The sequence below is a fragment of the Haplochromis burtoni genome, unplaced genomic scaffold (assembly GCF_018398535.1).
Source record: "Haplochromis burtoni strain Fernald_Lab_line unplaced genomic scaffold, NCSU_Asbu1 Contig_21, whole genome shotgun sequence".
In the NCBI taxonomy this organism is placed as follows: Eukaryota; Metazoa; Chordata; class Actinopteri; order Cichliformes; family Cichlidae; genus Haplochromis; species Haplochromis burtoni.
Genome location: NW_024582382.1, coordinates 3,680,584 through 3,701,185, shown reverse-complemented (window position 1 = coordinate 3,701,185; position 20,602 = coordinate 3,680,584). Strand labels below are relative to the sequence as shown.

Here is a 20,602-nt window from a genome sequence, read left to right as displayed (position 1 = left end):
CTGCTGCACATCTAAAAACTCTACCATCAGTTGTGCTAGTTTTAGGTCAACGATTGAATTTTTCTGCCACAAATTTCCTTAATTTATATAAATTGCTTTCCTTTATATAAATCCAACACAAACAACACCTATCTCAACATTAACTATATGATGCATGGGTTTCATCAAGTTACCACAGTTTGATAATAGGTAGGGGTATTGGGAGTAAAACCCAAATTCTTGCCCATTATTGATGGATGGATGCAAGAAAACAAACATGGTTCCTGACCAATTAAACTGCCGTTAAAGGTGGTTGTTAGGGGGGAAAAGTGTCCCGCATCTGTTAAAATCATTTGTCTATATTTTTTATTTGTTATTTTTCTTATGGAGTCAGTTGTGCTCCTCTGAGAGAGCCCAGATGATCATCTGCCACTGGATACAAGAAGAACTGTACAAGAAAAATTAATGTAAATATAAATTGCTGGAGTAATGCCTGGACATTCCTCGCATGCTTTTTCTTGTGCCTCTGGACAAAATGGGCAGGTGTAGATGCAGAAAAGGAGGTGTACTGGACAGTCATGTCCGTCAGCCTCTGAGCTATTTGTGTGGAATGTCAGAGGACTGAGGTGCTAAGACAAAGAAGGAATTAGGAGAGAAAAAGGGGAAGGTATAATGCAAGCCCATGCGTGCGTTTCCATGCCATAGGCTTTCTCTGCTTTAAATGCCTTGTTGTAAACCCTCCTCCTCATTTAACCTCAAATGTTCTCCTCTCCACCTTCTCTTCTGCACATCTATACTTGTATGCCTGCAGCATCATATCCTCATTTCAAGCAGAATGGTTTTCATTATACTTGCTGAGAACTTTTCACCTCACTCAGACACCTCTGAGCACAGCTGTGCCCTAAAGACCCAAATCATCTCTAACCTCATTGCCAAAGTCCAAGTCATGAAAATGGCACTCCTATTCCCTCTAACCCTAACTTTTATAGCTTAATAGTCAATTTCCTGTATACAGACTTTAAGGATACATGAACAGATGCTCCTTGAGCTTCCACTGTTTTTCCAGCTGACAGTAAAGTTTTCCTCCTTCATAATTGAACATACATTTAGTGATTAGAGACACTGTTCTAAATGTACAGTGAAATTTAAAACTTGTTATAACAAATTAATAGCAAAGCATTTAAACATTTTCCTCTCATTTTTTTAATTTTATGCTTAAAATGTACATTTCTTTCTCTCAGTAATATTTTACGACTTCACATCAAACAGTACCAGGCGTACTTTAATCGTTTTAACCCTCTGTTAGTTGTATCTCAGTGCAGTAACATTAAAAACAAGACAGCTCTGGCTGATGCTCCTGAATGGATAATGGACTCTAGCTGTTTGAAAAGGTCTAGAGGACTGGAATGTTTGCTACAGGTCAGGAGTGGCGCTTTCTGCTCTTTTGTGTCCAGTCTGCAGAGGAGGTGTGGAATGCAAACTTCATGAGAACAGAGGCGAAGAAAGAGAAGAAGGGAAAGAGAAGCTAAGGGTCGATGCACGGGAGGGAGACTCGAAGAGGGGAAGAATGGGTGCAAAGAAAGCAGTGATAGTGTTTGTGGGCTTCTGGGGCAAAAAAAAGTGTTAACTGAAGTGCTAAAAGAAAAGCTCACAGGCTGCACCAGAAGAAGAGTTCAAGTTGCTGCTGTAACAGATCACTCAATGAACATATAATGAACAACCTTGACAGCAATTCTAAAAACAAAGTCACAACTCTAAGTACAAAAAATGCCCTTTTTTATAACAGCTCATGATTCTGCATAATTTGGACATCAGCATTCAATATTCAAAGATCAAAAAAATTGGTTCACAACCCTTTTTTGTGTGGCTACATAAAAAAAGAAACATTTACTATGGCCCTTAATTTCTTTGCATAAATTAAAGGAAAACATTGTCATGCACCTACAGGTTAGTAAAAGGACGGTCAAAAAAGAAAGCAAAGACAAACAACAGCATGGTGCCAGCTGCATCTGATTCTTGCCAAGAAAGTACACAGATGGATCCCTGCGAGGGCTGTTCACTCTTCCACTGTGGAACCATGCTGTAACTCTTTAGACCAAATAATTTGCTGATTTTAAATGTCCTCATGGACTGTGGATGACTGCAGCTTTCCAGATATGTGTGGAAGAATTTCATTTGGTGTTGAAATTTTCTTTTTACCTTACCAATTTTCCTCTTAATTACTTTTCTGTCTCGAGAAGAAAGCACAATCATGGTGGCACGGCATAGACAAGGATACACAGGAGGGTAAGCATGAGTGTGGCCATTGGTTCAGCTCATTTAGCCTATTTGTTTGAGCAGCTCATTTAACAGACATGGTCCTTAAATGTTAATTAGTTTAGTCCCCCCCTCCCATCTCTAATGTTTATAATTATCACCAGACTGGCGGTTTTCCTTTGGTTGCCAGCCAAATGCAAAAGTGAAAATTTCCACATACTTCCTTAGAGTCAGAGGAACAATGTGGAAACTGTCACTATAGCAGGATTTGGTAAAGAGCTGTGTAGAGTAGAGTTATATATGTTTAATGAAGCAATCCTGCATCCATTCGTTGTTGCAAAAGAACCCACTATGTGATGATTTGGTATGTAATTGCGGTTATGTGAACACTCTTATGTAAGAGCACATGCTGTCTGATATATTGAAGTCCTATCATCAGCAGACAGTGGGTGGCACGCTCACGTATCTCTTGGGATGCGTTGACAGATCAGGGGTTTTACAGCCTTTGACAGATTAACCTACATTTTTCTCCACAAATAGAGGAAACGTCAGTTGATCGGATAGGGATGTCAGTTGTTTGTTTTTCTTGTGAACTCGCCAACATCCAACCACATCTTTCATTGTTTTAACTAAGAGCACCGAATCCGCATTGCTTCTCTGTGTAATTTGTATTACAGACAGATGTTAGCAGTCTGCAGAGAAAAATGCAACACTTTTTGTCCAAGGCTTAGTCATAATTCTTTCATAAGTAATGGTAATTAAGTCACAGTGGATTAGTTACCACAGTGGCTAAAGTGAATAACATTGTTTTTATATCATTCGTAAATGAATGACACTGAAAGCCCATAAGGAAATAATGTTGTGAGATCCGAGATGCTCTGTAATTCAACTTTTTCATAATGACTGCATACTAGAAAAAAACACTTTAAAAGTATCTTTGATCATAAATCATATTTTGGCATTTTGAGAGAGTCAGTTGTTGTTTCCTTCTGAAAAAAATCATATTTCTGTTCCTGATTATTGGCCTCTTGTCTTGTTATAGCAAGTTCTCCAACACTGGGAGTAGACAGATCTTACTGAAATCTCGTCTTTGTATTTCTAGTATGTAATACTAAGTGTTCATGTGCTCATCTTGTGGATTAATTGGGTTTTGCAGTAGAGTCTAATACATGATAACAACAGATTTCTTAACTTCCACTCTCTCTGTGATAATGTAATAAAAAACACTAGACAGTTATTTATCAGCAAAGAGTGACCTGCAGAGGGAGAAAGAGTTGCTTCCAGTCTGTCACATGCCTTTAACTTTACACTCCACTACTGTGTTTATAATTTGATCATTTCCAGGAAATAAAAATGTAGAAACAGGAATGTCAGTGATGAAAACTAAAACAGAAACAGATTCTTCATTTGTTTGTTTGTTTTTCTTCTTCATTTCTTGCCAAACTTCATCTCCAATTTCCTACTTTTAAACTAATAAATGCACACCAAAAAAAAAAAGTCTCTGTGTTTCCTCGTGAGTTGTAATTTGTAGAAAAAGTGGCTCCAGTAGTTCAGAATAAAGAGAATAACTGATTTGGGAGTTTTTATAAACATCTGTGTGTTTATTGTAAATTTCTGGAAAAGGTAAATCAGGCTGTTTTATGGATTCTGCTTCATTGAAGATGAGAAAATGAGAAAATGCTGCAATGAGTCAAAAGGATCAACCTAATTTTAGTTATCACATTATACAAATAATTATAAATTATGCTTGAGTCCCAATTTTCAATTCATGTAGTAAAGTCGGGATAATTAATGTCATGTTTTTTTGTTTGTTTGTTTTGAATAAAGGAGGAACTGTAACTTCTTTTGTCCATCGTTATGTGATTTTAAGTTACACAGGACAAAGATACATAGCACACGCTCTAAAAGTATTTCTCACTCAAAGTTCAGACTACCTATTAGACTCTTAGTAACTATCTGCTAAAAGCTACCAGGAATGTGGCCCTAAATCAGGCTAAAGCTAAACTTGTACTGTGGGAGGTCAGGGAGATTGTTGTTTACCTAACAAATCAACATCAGTGTGTCCAGTCATCTGTTTCTGTCAACGCTCCTCTAATCTCTTGCTACCACTAGTTTTCTGTACTCTTTCTAATTAGGCCCACACTTATTCCCACAATTTGGACTATTTCACTTTGAGGTAATTCAGGAAATACATTTATATTTCATATTCCTAAAGGTTTTCTTATTTTAAAGAACTTGAAGGAAGATTATTAAATGATAACAAACTTTAATGATACTGAACTTAACAGTTTGAATTTATTTATTTAACCATTAAGAAAAAAAAGAACATATTCTGGATTCAGATCATAGGTCAATGATGTTGAATAATTTGGGGCTTAGCATTTGGCTTGGACTGAAATGATATGGAAACGCTCTGTTGGAAAATGACTGAGTTGAGGCCTTCTACATTCTGTGGTTAGAGGCTCTTTTCCCTTGAGATATTATGACTTGGCTCATTTTGTCTTTAATATTCTCTGGGATTTCATCTCCCAGTTATTTTTACAAAAGCCTTCTGTAGCTTGGATTCTAGAATCATTATCTTTGGTAATATTCCAATTAGACAAGGCCTTCACAAGTCTTATCTTAAAGCATGTCTCAACTGAATACAGTTGTCTTGGAATTAATTAGATTTTTGGCAGAATGTATTCAGCTCCCAGAAGTGATGATCGCTACACGTTTGAGCTCAGATGACTGGGAAAGATGTCACCTATACCTAAGACATTTCTTCTCATTCCTCTTAGCAGCGTTAAACAGAAATTACTTCTTGATATTTTAAGTCAGATTAACTGGCATTTAAAAATTGCAAAAAAGTGAGACAATGTGGATGTTTGTGTTTTGTGCAGATAGAGCCCTGCTATTTTCTCGTGGGTTTGACTAAATTAGAGACATTTACTATGGGATAGCCACTAAAATTAAAGTTAGGACCCGCCCAGCCCCTTTTATTAATTTCTAAAATGATGACTCTGAGCTGTGGTGGGCTCATTCTCTGAGTTCATTCAGCCAATAAACAAACAGTGTTCAAGCAAAATAACAATAATGAAATACTGACATTTACATATATTAAAAAAATATTACCATCAATATGAGCATTAGTAGGGTCATTGTTACGTAAAATAAAAATACGAAAAATTCCAGTGATCCGTTTTTAAAAATCTTGTATCTAATTGACTCAGGTGTCATCCTGTTCTAATTTAGTTCTGCAAAAAAAAACTATATGACAAGTTACCAGGTAAATTTGTTGTACTTTACACGCTGTCTGTGGGTAATGACAACCTCTCAGAAGTGGGAACTGACAAATTACGCGAGTAATAAACGTGATTTATGATGGAGTCCCTGGAGGCGCACCGCGCAGCCATGCGACGCAGTACACCGTCCTGTGGGAGGGACAAGGCGGAGGAGGAGAACAGGGAGGGAGGGAGTGATGGCGAGAGGGAGAAATTGAATTAGAGGAGCAGAGCGAACCTCAGAGAAGACACCACAACAAAACTTCTCAACAGTCAAGCAAGTGGAGCTGCACACTGGCTTGTCTCCTTTTCTTCGCACATGGCTGCCTAGTTCCAGCAGCAACAACGCCTGCAGTCTAAAGTTTTGGGTCTGGAAACAGGTCCCCGCATTGAAAGATGGACCATTTAATAAGGACCTGGTCGCGCTGGAGACTAACACTGTTTCTGTTTGTTCTGCTTCATGTAACAACGACACAAGCGGGTAAAGTATTTAGCTGGACACTCAAATGTACAATACAGATCCTTGAAAATGCAAAAATGTTTTTTATGCCCCCTTATAGCCTTCTGTTGTCTGATTGACGCTTTGTCCCCTTCATCTAAGTTTCCCTGACTATTTTTAAAGACTCTTTTATTGATAACTTGGCCTTTAGCCAGCACAAAGTTATTAGCGCAGATCTTCACACCTTCATCTTAGATTCAGTTTGGTTCCTGGTGTGTTAGACTCATTTAAATCTTTACAAATGGTTTGTTGATGCTGCTACGTGTTCTACAGAGTCGCTTCGGGCTGGGATTAAAATTGCAAGCTGACTCAAATGACTTTTAGAAGTTGTCGGAATGCTTGAGAGGTGTGCAGATGATTGTAATATAACCCCTTCTTGCATATGACAGATTAATTATCCGCCTCATTGCACTGGGAGGGTATTTAGCAGCTTCCTCAGCTTTTCCTGTTGTTGTTGCATTTTAATCAAATATATTTCCAAGATTTGAATTGGGCTATGTCCTTCATGCGTCAGGTGTAAATCAGCGATTTAAGGAGATGTGTGGTGTCATGTTTGAGTTTGCTTGTGACCGGCGTCGGTTTACTGTGAAAGAGGGTTTGACGTTGGCTTGCGAATGGCTGAAACACTGCAAGTGGGCAGATTAAAATTCCTTCCATGGATCTGTTTAATGCACACAGATCTTAAATTAATGCACATATTACTACTGCCTTTCTGATTCTGGCACACTTTTATAGTGATGTATTTTATTGCAGACTTGAATCTCAGATCACATTTGCACAGTAACTGATATGACCCACTTCCACTATGGTGGAATGTAATCATTGGACACATTTTCCAGTTATCCACCTGCAAAAAAGAAGACATCTGGTGACTATCAAACAGCTGTATCTGTCTGTCACAGTGTCCAGGCCTTCACATTTGTTGCACTTTCAAAAATAAATAAATAAAAACCAGCCATTGATGCAGCCATTTTAAGAGTTGCTTGTTGCCGACATGGCAAGTAGCTCACTTCTAATTGTCACCCACGCAGGTCTCTGGCACAAGTATCATTAACTGATGCAGACTACTTCTTTACAAGAGTTGCAGTTTACAGATTCGGTGATGAAGGGATTTTGTGGTCTTTCCAAAGTAGTTACACATATTTTGTTGTCAGTCTTGGTTTTTTGGCTTCACCTACTTTTATGACTGGCAAGATTTTTGGAATTCATTGGCTCAAACAACATCAAGAGAGGAGGAAGTGAGCCAATAGACACAAGTGGCATTCAGGTGGCACAGCGGTTGTCCATGGTGTCCATTGCTTTCTATTGAGGATCTGTGAAGTGAGAGCCTCACATGATTAGATGAGTGAATAGGACATATGGTGGTACAGATATGACAGTCTTAGATATGCACATGTGGCTGATAATGTGTGTGTCTTGTGCCTGTGAATTTAAGCATGCATGCGTGTGTGTGTGTGTGTGTGTGTGTGTGTGTGTGTGTGTGTGCGTGCGTGCGTGTGTGTGTGTTTGTTGTGTGTACTGCAGTTCAAGAATGTTTTCCCATATGCTTTCTGTGTGTGTTCGGGAGATGAGAGAGTACTTTGTAGTCATGTTTGCTAACAGGAAGTGCGATGTTCTTGGACATGTGCACGGTTCATTTCTTTTAGAATCCTCTGTTGTGCTGCCTCGATGTGTTTCTGCTCAGTTTTGTTTTCTTTGTTTTCTTTTTTTAGTCCGCTCAAAGTCTGGGTGTATGGGATATTTGTTTTTATTTTATGTGCCTTATCACATCATTTACATCATCTTGCTCCTCTTGCTTTTGCCTGTGATAGGGGGCAAATTGTGCATACAGCCCCCTCACTGTGTCCCGTTTGATTCAGTCTTCTTGCCGATCCTTCACCAGACTCCCAAAGGATGGCAGCAAAGCTTGTTCGCCTTTGATCCAGCAACAAATTACCGGCAAATAAAAACACATGAAAAAAGGCTGCTGCATTTATCAGCATAGAGAATGAGAAAAGAGGCATTACAGCTCTAGTGTTAGTTCCTGCGAAATGAGTTCAAGCTATTCTAATTGAATCATTAAACATGAGAAGTGTTAGGTATGCTGATATCTGTCCTTACTTGCTGATGCTGCAAGTATCACATCAAAACTGCTTCTCTGACATTGTGATGAAGCAGACTGTTTGGAATTCCCCCAAGTGTTTAATCTTTAGATATGATGCCTATACGCTTTGTGGCGCCAAACCTCAATCTATAGTATTCAATGGACATCTGGCTTCCAGAAACTCCCTTCCCCTCAGGCTTCTATGACTCTGAGTTCCTGATCACTGGATGCTCCAAGCAGCTTTTTGGGAGACTAGCTGGAACGGCTTCCTGTGGACTTGCAATAAACAAACATCAGATGAGTTTCCTTTCTGTCCATGTATCCTTACATGTCATTTGCTTTAATATCCACATTTCTGAACTTCAGAAAAGTTATTTCAAAGTCATCCATCACGTGCATCATCTCTGAATAATTGTTAAGAGTTCCTATCAAAGTCATTTAAAACCATGTACGACCACTAACATTACAGTAATCTTGGTCTCTGAGTTCCACTTATACTGTTTCTCTGGAGCAAAAATGAAATAGTCATGTCTGTACCTGTAGTACACATAGTTTGTGAATATTTTATTTTATAATACTGTGTTCTGCTTTGATTTTAGAAACCCTGTTGCTCTCCATAAAGCTGCCTTAATGTTATGTATCAAAGTCTAGATGACAGCTTGCGTTTGAAACTAAAATGGGCTTGGTCATGCATAGATGTGCATGTTTTTTCCTCACTATTGCCCAGGGCTTGATGATTTGAATCAACAAGGACCATTGTGAGCCTTGCAGTAGATAATGGATTTACATTAGTGACAGAAAGTCCTGACAAGCCTAGTAGTATAAATGTGTGTGTTTCTATGTATGTTTGTGTGTATTGCCTGTCCAGTTATGGGCCTTCACGGGCAGGTGTTTTCTCTATGGGCCAAACAACTTTTGGCCTGTTAGCCTGTCGTGCTGTGAGCAAACATGAGCAAAACAAACTGTGGAGACTGAAGAATGTGGTACTGATGTGAACTGGAGCAAAATGTGTAACTGGATTCCACCATTTAGTGTCAACACAAAAAGTATTACTGATGTGGGCATTAGCCCAAACAACCACATATGCCCAGTGACCTACATTGACAATCAGCAATGTTGTTGTAATATTTGTTTCCGTTCACCTGTTTGGATTATTTTGAGCGTAGACTTGAGATAGATCAAGTTCTTATTATGAAGAGAGCATATGATAGATACCTGGTTTACATAATACAGAACACTTAATATTCAATTAGGTTGTCCTGTTTACTCACATCCTTGCTTTGATTGACCCCATTAATAGGACTTCCTAACTCGTTACCCCTGAGAAAATGATTAACAAAAATTCCCAGCCACCATCTGTGCAACTGCTGACTTGACACGCTCCTAAACTGTCAGTGATAACCAAAAGCAGATCTATAAACACAACAAATTCAGTGTAATAAATATCTCTGCATTTTTATGCACTGCAGGCTTTCAAAATAATACTTTGACTTGACTCCGACCACACCCATCATATTGACAAAATCCGGTCAAAGACATACAGACAGGCATTGAAGCTTCTGCCAAAAAACCAAAATGACAATGACGTTCCCCACCCCCATGGTGTATCTTAGAGCAAATGTACCATGATGACACTGTGAAACACACTTTCTTAGACAGTCACATGCTGTGGAAAAAAAGCACTTAAGTTGCGACGGCAGGGTAACAATATTTATTCATACATCTGATAAGGAGGACTTTGGGTGTTTGTTTCTGGTGCCCTTTACTAAAAAGTCTCTTTGTGGGCTGTTACACATTTCTCTTCATAGTCAACCTTTATTTTGGTCACCAGTGTGATGACTTTATCTTGCCCACAGACAAGCAGCCAGACAGACAGACATAATCCTATCACCCACAACATTTAAACCATTGCCATGTTGTATAAATGACACAGATCATCTTGTTCAAATGCAGTAGTCTTCTGCAAAACCTTGAGTCCTTGGTCCTGGCATTCGTGTGGGATACTCTCACCTACACATTGCTCCAGACCAAACACAACCCCAAAGGCAAAGGCATTCTCTCAAAACAGCAGCTTCCCCAGCATTAAACAGCGCACCCTCCACAACTCAAAAATGGCACAGGGACAGCTTGAGGAACACAACAAAAAGCCCAAGGCACTGATCCAGCCTCCAGATTCCCCGGATCCTAAGCTCAGAGAGATTCAGCTGAATGTGCCAGAACAAGCCTGATCCACACATGCACACAGATCTCTAAAGATCCTTTGACTATGACTGATGATTTAATGGCACGAGAGATATTTAGTCAATACTAGGTTATTGTGGCCTCAGTATATAAGCAATGTCCAAAGAACGAAAAAAAATGCTTTTGCAGTAGTTTGCACAAATGTATTCTTGTGCTTCAGTTACTTTTATTTATAAGCAAACGAGTAAAGTGTTTGACACAGTAATTAATTTAGTGAGAGAGAAATTGTTACAAAGGCAGTGTTCCAAAGTGCTTTTCTCTTCCTCTGGGAATGTTAAAGCTCGAACTGAGCTATAAACAGTTTTTGTTGTTTCTGCTGTGACTAGGTGTGCAGACAGTTTATTATTCCTTTTCTGTGCTTGCGTGTCTCTTCCGCATGCATTAGCTCTCTGCAGCTCAGAGAGTTCCTGTCCACACACAGTCGTGACCCAGACAAAAGGTCACACCAAGTCTTAATTAGATTAAAGGCCATTTTTCTTGCAGCCACGGGGGAAAATGTGTCTGGATTTATTCGACCACTGTGTCTGTCATCATTTTCAATACCATTCAATATTTTACAACATTTCCCATTTTCTGAAGAAATTCTGTCACAACAGCAGATTTTGTGGTGAGTTGGATTTTAATAAATCGATTTTAGATGGATTTCATATACCCATCTAAAAAGAATAATTCACTGGCTGTGTATTTCAGCTTCATGTGCACATGTTTTCTGTCTCATTTGTTATAGGCTACATCTGAAAAGTATTTCAGTCTTCAAATATGAGATTCTCTTCCTCCACTCATCTCAGGGTGTGGCCCAAGATACTATGGGAAGTTCTTATTGCTGAGATTTCTTCCTGGCTGCATTTCTTTTTAAAAGTCCCCAGTTTCAGGATTCAGTACTTTTTGACAGAGTAGTGTGTGTGTGAGGGGTATTTTCAGGGATGGTTGTGAGCGTAGGTGGTATGAGTCACGGAGAATGTCTTTGGAGACATTTGCTTTTCAAACACAGAGAACACATTATGTCTATCTACGACTGAAGTGGTGCTAAGTTGTATGACCGCAGGCGATGGAGAGATTATGTCAAGTGTCACACAGCCAGAGAAGGCACAGAGAGATGTGGATTGTTTGGCTATATTTACATGGGAACTCTGAGTTGGACTGCAGAGCTTTTTACTATGAGGAAAACTGTGCCTGTCATTCTTGTGGGGCAGACATGGTGTTCTCAAAGATAAAAGTACAAACAAAAAAACAGACTGACAAGTGTCTTACGGCATTGAACTGTATGCATTTATATGGATGATTGTGTATCATCATATGGTGTTCAGTGCATGTTAGCTGTGAGTATTCTCAAAAAATGCCTGGTGTCTGTGCAATTGCTGGACATTTCAGCCCTTTTCCAAACAGTCTGACCTTTTGGCGTGATTGGAAAACATTCTGAGTCATCAGTCCTTTGAGAATTTCTGATGCTGTTTCACAGCACATTCAGCCAAATGGTGGGGACCGTTTTGTTTATCAGTAGCCCGTACCAGATGTTCTCTTTTATGCTCAGCTACTCTTCCCAAGTTTCTGTAGAATTAACATAATTTGAAGGGTGAGGTAAGGGCACGAATACTGCAAAGCATAATGAGATGCGAGCAGAACCTGTTCAGACAGTCAGTGCTGCAGGATAGGTAAGGAGGATGCAAGAACTGACACAACTCAAGGTGACATAAGAGACTCCAAAGCAGGGAATAGATAACATTCTTTCACTGATCCAGACTTCATTTGGCAATCTTCCACCACTCTTAGTTCTTCCTTTTATGCCAGATAAGGTGTGAGGTGAAATAGGGATAGTCATCCTTAAATCTATCAAGCTGTAACAGCAGTGAAAGTTTGATTGATTTAAGGACATAGGAAGTCAGGACAGTGACTTCCTATGCCCTCTGAGTCAGCTTACCAAACAGATCCATGGCCATTTCTTTTCTCTTTCTTTCAGTGTAGCCCATTAAATTGATGGATGGATCCTTTTCGAAGGAGTTCCTGCTGCTTGTCTCAGAGTTTTCCCCGTGACATTGTTGTGTTTTTCCACTTTTCTTTGTTATCTTGTGAAAGACAGAGGTCAAGAGTCTCCTGTCAGTCCATACTTAAAAAAATGTTTGGAATTGGTCAACAGCTTTAAAGCTCATAGTGATTAGAGGAACAAAAATCTTCTATGACTCAGTAGTTGCATTATTAAATGAATCTGTGGATGGTAAGTTAACAATTGTGCTCAAAAGCAAATTATATTAGCTTACATTGGTCATTTTGTCAGGTGCTGGTCTAAATTCTGCTGACAGAATGTTACAAATCCTCTATAATTAAAACCACAAGACTTTAGTTTAAAACATTATTCAGACTGTTCCAAACATCATTGCCTCATGACCTCGCATCCTCAGACAGAGGAACATTGTGTGTATACTGGATTTGGACTTACGTTTGCAAAGGAAATTGATTTGCAGTCAGGAATCAAACAAGGCCACACCAGAGCAATGAAGAACTCTCTTGGGATTAGACAGAGAATCTACCAATTCAATGAAATACAAACATTAAGGATTAGATCCCAGACATGAGGAGAAGTCCAAAGTAAACTTTTGTTAGAAATAAAGACAGAAATGTAAACGCTTAACTATTTAGTGAGAATTTAGCTGGATGAAAAAAGGGGACTCCAGAGTGCTACGTCTTTTGCTTCTCCATAGGCAGTCAACAGAGAGTTTTTGGTCATCCATCCATCTGACCATCAATTTGCACCATGGTGTGGTGGTTATAGGTTGTCATTGATGTCGCGTGGCAAAATGTTTTGGTTTTGACTTTACTAGTCGGCTGTTCTGTACATGGATTCACTTTGGCTTTCTATCACAGTTCAAAGACACGTTAGGCTACTTGGTGGTTCTGGATTGGCCATTAGAATGAATGTGAGGATGAATTGTTTTCTGGCATCATATGGTCGACTGGTTGCATGTTTAAGGTTCAGCGTGCCCTATCTCTTCTCCTGACAGCTGTGATTGGCTCCTGCAACCCTGAACTGCACATGCAGTTAAGAAAATTCCTAGTTTATTTTGGTGACTTGCTTATATTAAGTGTCACAAAGGTGAACTGATTATAACAAGTTCATTTTGGTAGCAAATTTAACCAGCAGGACAGCGCATATAATTTTTTATTGATCACATCTCAATAATAATTCAAAGAGTCTTGCTATGCTTTTCCTATCCATCTGTTTATTGCCTCTCTCAGCACCTGATCCTGTAATATACGTAATATGTGCCTAATTTATTATGTCACTCTTCTCTGCCTAATTATACTCACGAGTTCAAATTAAAAAACATGTTTTTCTAATATTTCTTTCAAAGTAAGCAAAATCTTTAGAAGGAAAGCTGAGCTTAGTAAATATCAAATTTATAAATTAAAGGTACAACTAAATGCATTTTTTTGTGTATTTTCAATAGTAACTATGGCTATAGATGTTAGTGTGCAGGGATTGGTAGAAGAGAAGCTGTGTGTTGTAATGAAGTCATTTAATAAGTTTCAGTATAAATGTATTTTTGCAGGGAATAAATAAATAAATAAATTGATTAAAGCATTATTACGTGTGTAATGCTACATGTAAGGTTTACATACATACACTTACATACACTGCCATTAGCCATTTGTCATTATTTTTCAACCTGATGGTTGTACGCAGCAAAGAGACATACAAGATAATATGAAATTAATACAATTATAGTGTTAACTCAGGTACCTCTAACATATCTCTGTGATACTATTGTTGATAATTTTGAGGTATTGAGGAAAACTCTTAAAACGTTGCACAGTGAAAATAACAAGAACTAACACAGCCTCCCTAAAGATATGAGAATATGAGAAACTGAAAACCACAACCAGAAATTTGCAACAGGAAGGAATGCCAGTACTCAATCAGGTTATAAGTGTGGGCAGTGTGTGGGAGTAAAACAGTGCAAAGTTTCTGTTGAAAGAAGATAGGACCTTCTGTAACTACTTAATTTACAAAGCTTGTTTAAAACTGCGCATAAATGCAAAATTTAATCTTTGAGATCTTAAACACTTTTAGATCTGTCTTTTTTGTTTTACATTGTTCAAGCCTGGCTACTAGCTTTACAACCCTGTTGCCATGCTGGCTTTCTGAGAGGGTGAGCTCCCAGAGCTTATTTGAATAAAGGATGTATGCTATGCAAATAAATAATGGCATAAAATGTAACACAGTGTTTTTTTTCGGTAAGCACTGTCTGGACAACAGTAAACTCATTCCATATGTTTAATTAACAAGGAGATAAAAGGAGAGTTCTGTTCGAGGGACAAGAGCTTCAGGAGGCAATTTGGGTTTAGGATCCTCATTTCAGATGCCTGGAATGCTAAGTGCTGAGTGGCTCTCTCTAGCAGCTGGTGGGGGACTGGCTGCACACAAAGCTCTGATCCTGGCTAATGCTCATAGCAGCATTTTATCAGCGGAACATCTAAAATTACACGAACAGCATACTGCAAATACAGCACAGGCTCATTATAATGAGAGAGACTTTATACTGGAGTACATTTCATATCCGTCAGGCCAAAAGTTGCTCTGCTTATTGCAAATAAGTATAATTTAATGATATATGCGTTTACATGAAAACAAATTCTTACTTTCAAGATTTTTCTTGCTTGATGTAGTAATGAAGTTTAGTCCATTTAGATTTCAACAGCTTTGGAATGAGTCATTTTACTGTGATCAGGTACCGTCATGGTATTAATTTGATTTCTTTGTCTATTGTTCAGATAAGTGCAAAGGGAATTTCATGGGAATAAAAGAAGTGTCACCCCGTTACCATAGATGTTACATTTTTCAGGAAAAAAATTAATATTAAAATTAGATATCTTACTTAAATATGTTTAAGTAATGAATCACTGATGAACTAATTTAAACCAGTGAATTGTTCAGTGTGATAAACAAGATGGGGGGCATATTGCTGCTAGCTGCTGCAGGGTGAGTGGTGTGCAGGTGTCAGCTGCCAGGTGTGCTAGAGCAGGATTATGGTTAGGCTTTGTACTACCCAGTCCTATAATAACACCCACAGTAGTCTGGCCACCTGCCGCCACATCTCAGAGGAGCTTTTCTCTTCCGACTCCTAGGAAGCAGGAAGGCTCCACACTTTCAAACAAGCTTCCAGCCTCATTAAACCCTGCCTTTCAGCTTGGTAGCAACCAGCACTTAACTCAGCCAGACACAAAAGTACTGTCACACTGGCAGAATTTAAGTTTTAAAGTGACAAGCAAAAACACAACCTCCACTCAGCATGTTTATTATAGTTCTTTATACAAGAATACAGAAATAAAGATAAAATATGGAAGTCAGGCAAGTTAACATCACCTTGTTGAAAGAGAGAAAATTAGCTTCAGTTTATGAGAAACAAAAAACCCCACTAAATTGTTTTATCTGATGTAGAACTATAGACAGATGGCTAATTTATTTTCTTTTCTTTCACTTCCAGCTAATTCCATTGATGTTCTGCAAATGCTGAAGCTGTCAGAGAACATGGAGGGGGTGTCCTTGGAGGCTGGTCTCTGCACCAGCAGGAGAGACACAGAGGAGACAGACCTGGCCTACAGGATCAAAAAGATCCAGCTCAGTGCTCCCACCAAACAGCTCTTCCCTGGTAATGGGCTATTTTTTTTTCCTACAAGTCTTATACAGAGTAGTTTTTCAATGTAATATAAAGAAAGAAACTCCATGAGAAGTATGAACAAACTCCACGTACTGCTCCTCCTGGGCTGACGTCTTTCATTGGCAATAGTTTTTACCATTATTATTTCTACTCAGTTGTCACTATAGTGAGGGTGACGGGTCCCTGCTGTGCTCTCTCTTGTATGACTTATCAACTCTCTCCTGTTGTCTCCTCTCTCCCTTCAGATACCACATTTCCTGAGAATTTCTCCCTGATGACTACCATGCGAGCTAAAGAAGGCTCCCAGTTTTTCCTGCTTTCGCTGTATGATGACCAGGGAGTACAACAGCTGGGGCTCGAAGTAGGCCGGTCACCTGTCTTCCTATATGAGGATCAGGATGGGCAGCCAGCACCAGAACTGTACCCCATTTTCAAGAAGGTCAACTTTGCTGATGGAAAGTGGGTAGTTTGAGGGCTGATATCTTCTACATAAGACCTATAAAAATTTAGAGTGAAGGTGATTTGTGTGTTTGGTAGATCAAACCAGTGCACCAGCATAAATACATAAATGATATTAACTGCATTTGCAATAACTTTCTTAATCCTTCAACAGACAAAGGTTAGCAGCTTGCTAAGTTTCCCTTTATCTTTGTTTCTTTCAGATGGCACCGGATAGCCTATAGTGTGCAGGATAAAACTGTGACCCTTTACTTGGATTGCAAGAAAGTAGAGACCGTTGAACTGTTGCGAGGGGACAATGCTGTAGTCAGCACAGAGGGTGTCACTGTGTTTGGGACACGGCTGCTGGATGAAGAAATATTTGAGGTAGGGCATTATGAAAAAATAAAGCTCAAATCTAAATGTTTCTATAGTTTTTCAGGCAGTACAATTTTCTGTTTTTTTTTTTTATTTGTTTGTTTTGGGTTTTTTAGTATTCACTCAAGATTTCTGCACATCTGTTTAAGCAGACAAAAAATAAAAGTTTGAATAGATTATTTTTACGTTGGCTATGAATTGTTCCTCTAGTCTCCACATGCTAAAATATTCTTGGGCAAAACATTGCATCCCAGAGTTAGTTGAGGCAAACCATGCAGTCAATTCCTATCAAGTGTGCATTCTTTGTGCATTAATTTATTGAGGTATACAAATATCTAGTTTCACTGATATGCAATGCAATGCAGGGCACATTGAATGATCTGACAAAATGACCTTGTTTTCATTTGTATGAGTTGTTCGTGTTTATGAGCCTCTCGAACGTCTTAATGTTTTATACTAATACCAATTTAGCTCTTTAATGCCTAAGATGAGTCTATCTATCTATCTGTCTGTCTGCCATAATATAGCATTCATCAGCCTGTGAAACAGGACAACAAAATACAAACTTTACAGTATAAACTGTAAAAAAAAACAACATTTTACAGAATAAAAAGGGGAAAATGCAGAGAGAATGGGATGACAGGGCGCTAATGTTAATCAAGTGCTATTGAACAAAAAAAAATATATAAAAAGAAATGTGTTTCAGAGGAAGTAGCAAGGAGATATGACCAGTTTAATCAAGCCCACCTCAAATCCAATAATTATGCATTTCTTGAGCGGGGTTGCCAGCATATAACTACCTGAAACAGCTGGTGATTTAATCCTTGTTCACTTACAAAGATTTGTTCACATGTATCAATATGCATGGAAAAAAGGAGAAGCCAAAAAAGAAACCCATAACAAAAAAACTTGTGTTTTTTTTTTTTCCTCTGTTTTGTCATAAATAATTCTGTGTGCTTTCCATAACAATACACAACCCCTGCCCCATTGTCATTCCCAATGAAGCTCCACTCTAAGTCTGTCATCCACAGCATAAAATAGAGACGGGCTCAAGCCCCTTCCCCTGCTATATCTCCAGGGCTTTGTCTCTATTCAGCGATTGAGCAAGAAAAAATTTAAAAAAGAGAAGGTATAAGATGTTAATTTTAGTAGAGGTATAAGTTATATAGTTGGGTTAATAAAATAGTTTTCCTTCTCCATCAGCGACACAGTCTGCATAAAGGAAGACTGCATCTGAAATTATGAACATCCAGAGGAAGGGTTATTATAACTTCACTCTGTCTTTTTTTTTTTTTGACCAATAGAAACAGATTTCCTCATATATAATCAATAACTAATTCCTTAACCCTGTCCATACATTTTTTAATCTTTCCTGTGCAATAATCTAGTTGACCATCTCATGTTGTAAGTCACTCTTCCCTTCCTACCCTTTACTCTCAGGCATTCCAGTTGTTAAATTATTTTATATCCCCACTTCAGTTAAGAAATGTGTCTCCTTGTGGGCTCTATAAATTTCCCTGTTCAGAAGCAATGGAGACTGTTTAATCTCTGGCTTTGCTCCAAAAACACTCCCATGCTCTTATTCGTCTTCGTTTGTGAAAAGTTATGATGATGATACCAAATGTGTGGTGATGACTAATACTCTTCAGACCATCCTTAATCAGATCCATCCTTTACTTTAATACATGCAATTTTTGTGGTCACGTGTAAGGAAGTGTGCAATCAGCTTAGTCTATCAGAGTCTTTAAATCTTGTTTGCTGTAGAGCGTTAAGTAACCCAAAATAGTTTGTTCAACTTTATATTTTTGTTGATACAAGTGTCGATAAAAGACACATTTCTCACATATGTTATCTGATTATCAAAGTTGTACACCTTGGGTGAGGCTGGTGCCACAGGGGAAAAAAAATTAAGTAGGCTGACCTTTGGCCCTCTGTTCCCAGACCCTGGTTCTGGGGAGGAGGTCAGTGTTCCAGCCCAGTTTTCCCACCGTGGGAGCTCAGCGTGGGAGCATGGGGACTTTGGTCAGCCACTAATGTCTCTATTGCTTCCAGATTGCTTACAAATGACTGCAGAAGTTTTGCATTCATACCCTGCTCTTTATAGGAAAGCAAATTTTAGGTCTGACTGGACTCCTTTTTGGCTGCTATGTGCCCTGTTTGTATGTCTCCAACATGCTGACTGCGCAGATAAAATCCAGCCCAGTATTTATTTGTTAGGAAATTCTTTCTGTCTCACTTAGTACAGGAAATAAGAAATATTTTTGGCTCTGCTTGTAAGGCATGTTGAAACAAAGTTTTGTCAAGCATATCTTTAAAGTTTAGCTTTATTGAAATGCATACATAGATTTACCATTAAAAAAACTAGAGAAGTATTAATCAAAGTCTCTTTAAGTCAAAGTTAATTTTGTCTCGCTAATGACTCATAGCTGATGATAGTCAGATGTTTTTGGTTAGACGTGAGCATCTGTTAGTGTCAAAATGCAGTTTTATTGCAGTGAGATCGCTTATTATATTCTAGCTCCTTCACTCACACAAGATTATGACTCACACAAGAAATCTGATTAGGCGAAGGCTGGACAACTCCACAGAGAAGGCCTAGTTACTTATGATTTGGTGAAGATTATTGGCTATCTGGCACAACACACCCTATATGAGACAGCAGGGGGAAGTGGAGTGGACTTTTAAACATTAATGAGCCTGTTCCCACAGTGACATGTGTGACAACATGAAAGAAGATTGGGCATCACTGGAAATTTGCAGGTTCAGCTGAGGTGTACTCCTTTTTCAACACGCCCTCACATAGCCTCTTTAGATGTCCTTGCCCCAATCTAAATGAATAATGGCAGCGTACACACAATTTGGTGCAACACTCACTTGCTGTGTTTTTCAAGAAGAGAGGGCTCCTGCTAGGCAAGAAAAACAGGAAAACTTGTCTGTGGAAGCATTTCCTTTGATCTTGAATTGAGATTGGATTAGATTGGATTAGCTCCTTTTTGCCTTCTCCCGCTCTCTCTCCATCTCCCTGCAGCTCTCACTCTCTCTCTCTATCACACCTTAGAGTGCAATAATTTTCTTTGCTTGACATGGGCTTTTGGCCAAAACAGGAAGAAAAAAGGGATAAATGGATAACAAATCCTTTCATGTTTAATACATTAAAGCATAAATGACTGTTTGAACAGTTCCTAGGATTACAGTTTTGTTCACGATGATCAAGGCTTTGCATAGACATGCGCTGCTGATTTGAGTTGTGCTGGAAGAAATATGAGGCGGTGGGTAAAGGAGAAGTGATGTGTTTAGATTTATTTCACCTCTGGCAGCTAAATCTTAATTAAAGAGATTACAATGGGGCTACAATTACCACAAAATCAAATGCTTAATCTAACTTAATTTATTATAAATGGTTGCCCAACTGTCCCTGGACACATTTCACCAGGCAGTATGTTTGCTATAGCGTGTCAGTTACATAGATTTGTATCACTAATTCAATCAAAACCTCATCAGCCACTGTCCTGTGGGGCTGGCAGCACTGTGTTTTTTTGTCAATTACTCTCTGATCCATGTCTCACAGAAATTAGCCCCGCAGCTCCTATTCTTTTACTATGAAGCTTGTGTTTGTTATTTTTGTATTTATTCATCCTTTAAAATGTTGTGATCTCAGCCAAAAAAATAGTTAAAATATAATATTTTCTTAAATATACTTTTATATAATTTTATTTAAACATTATTTTTGATATTTTTCTTGATAATATCTGTATGATGAGTATTCATTGGCATTATAAACTAATTAACCTTGTAAATTTTAGTACAAGAA

The 20,602-nt window shown here is 38.5% G+C and overlaps 1 protein-coding gene across 3 annotated transcripts in view; it reads left to right on the top strand.

Moving 5' to 3' along the window:
* Window positions 1–5,698: 5,698 nt before the first annotated feature.
* Window positions 5,699–20,602, top strand: part of col5a3a (collagen, type V, alpha 3a) — a 44,660-nt gene continuing 29,756 nt past the window's right edge. For 2 of the 3 annotated variants that reach the window (XM_005939873.3, XM_005939872.3), the window contains exons 1-4: window positions 5,700–5,979; window positions 15,802–15,966; window positions 16,221–16,434; window positions 16,638–16,800. In XM_005939873.3, the coding sequence (XP_005939935.1) occupies window positions 5,895–5,979; window positions 15,802–15,966; window positions 16,221–16,434; window positions 16,638–16,800 (627 nt within the window). In that variant the 5' untranslated portion in view covers window positions 5,700–5,894. Of the gene's footprint in view, window positions 5,980–15,801; window positions 15,967–16,220; window positions 16,435–16,637; window positions 16,801–20,602 lie in introns of all 3 variants that reach the window. The other variant, XM_042218660.1, reaches the window with a different exon arrangement.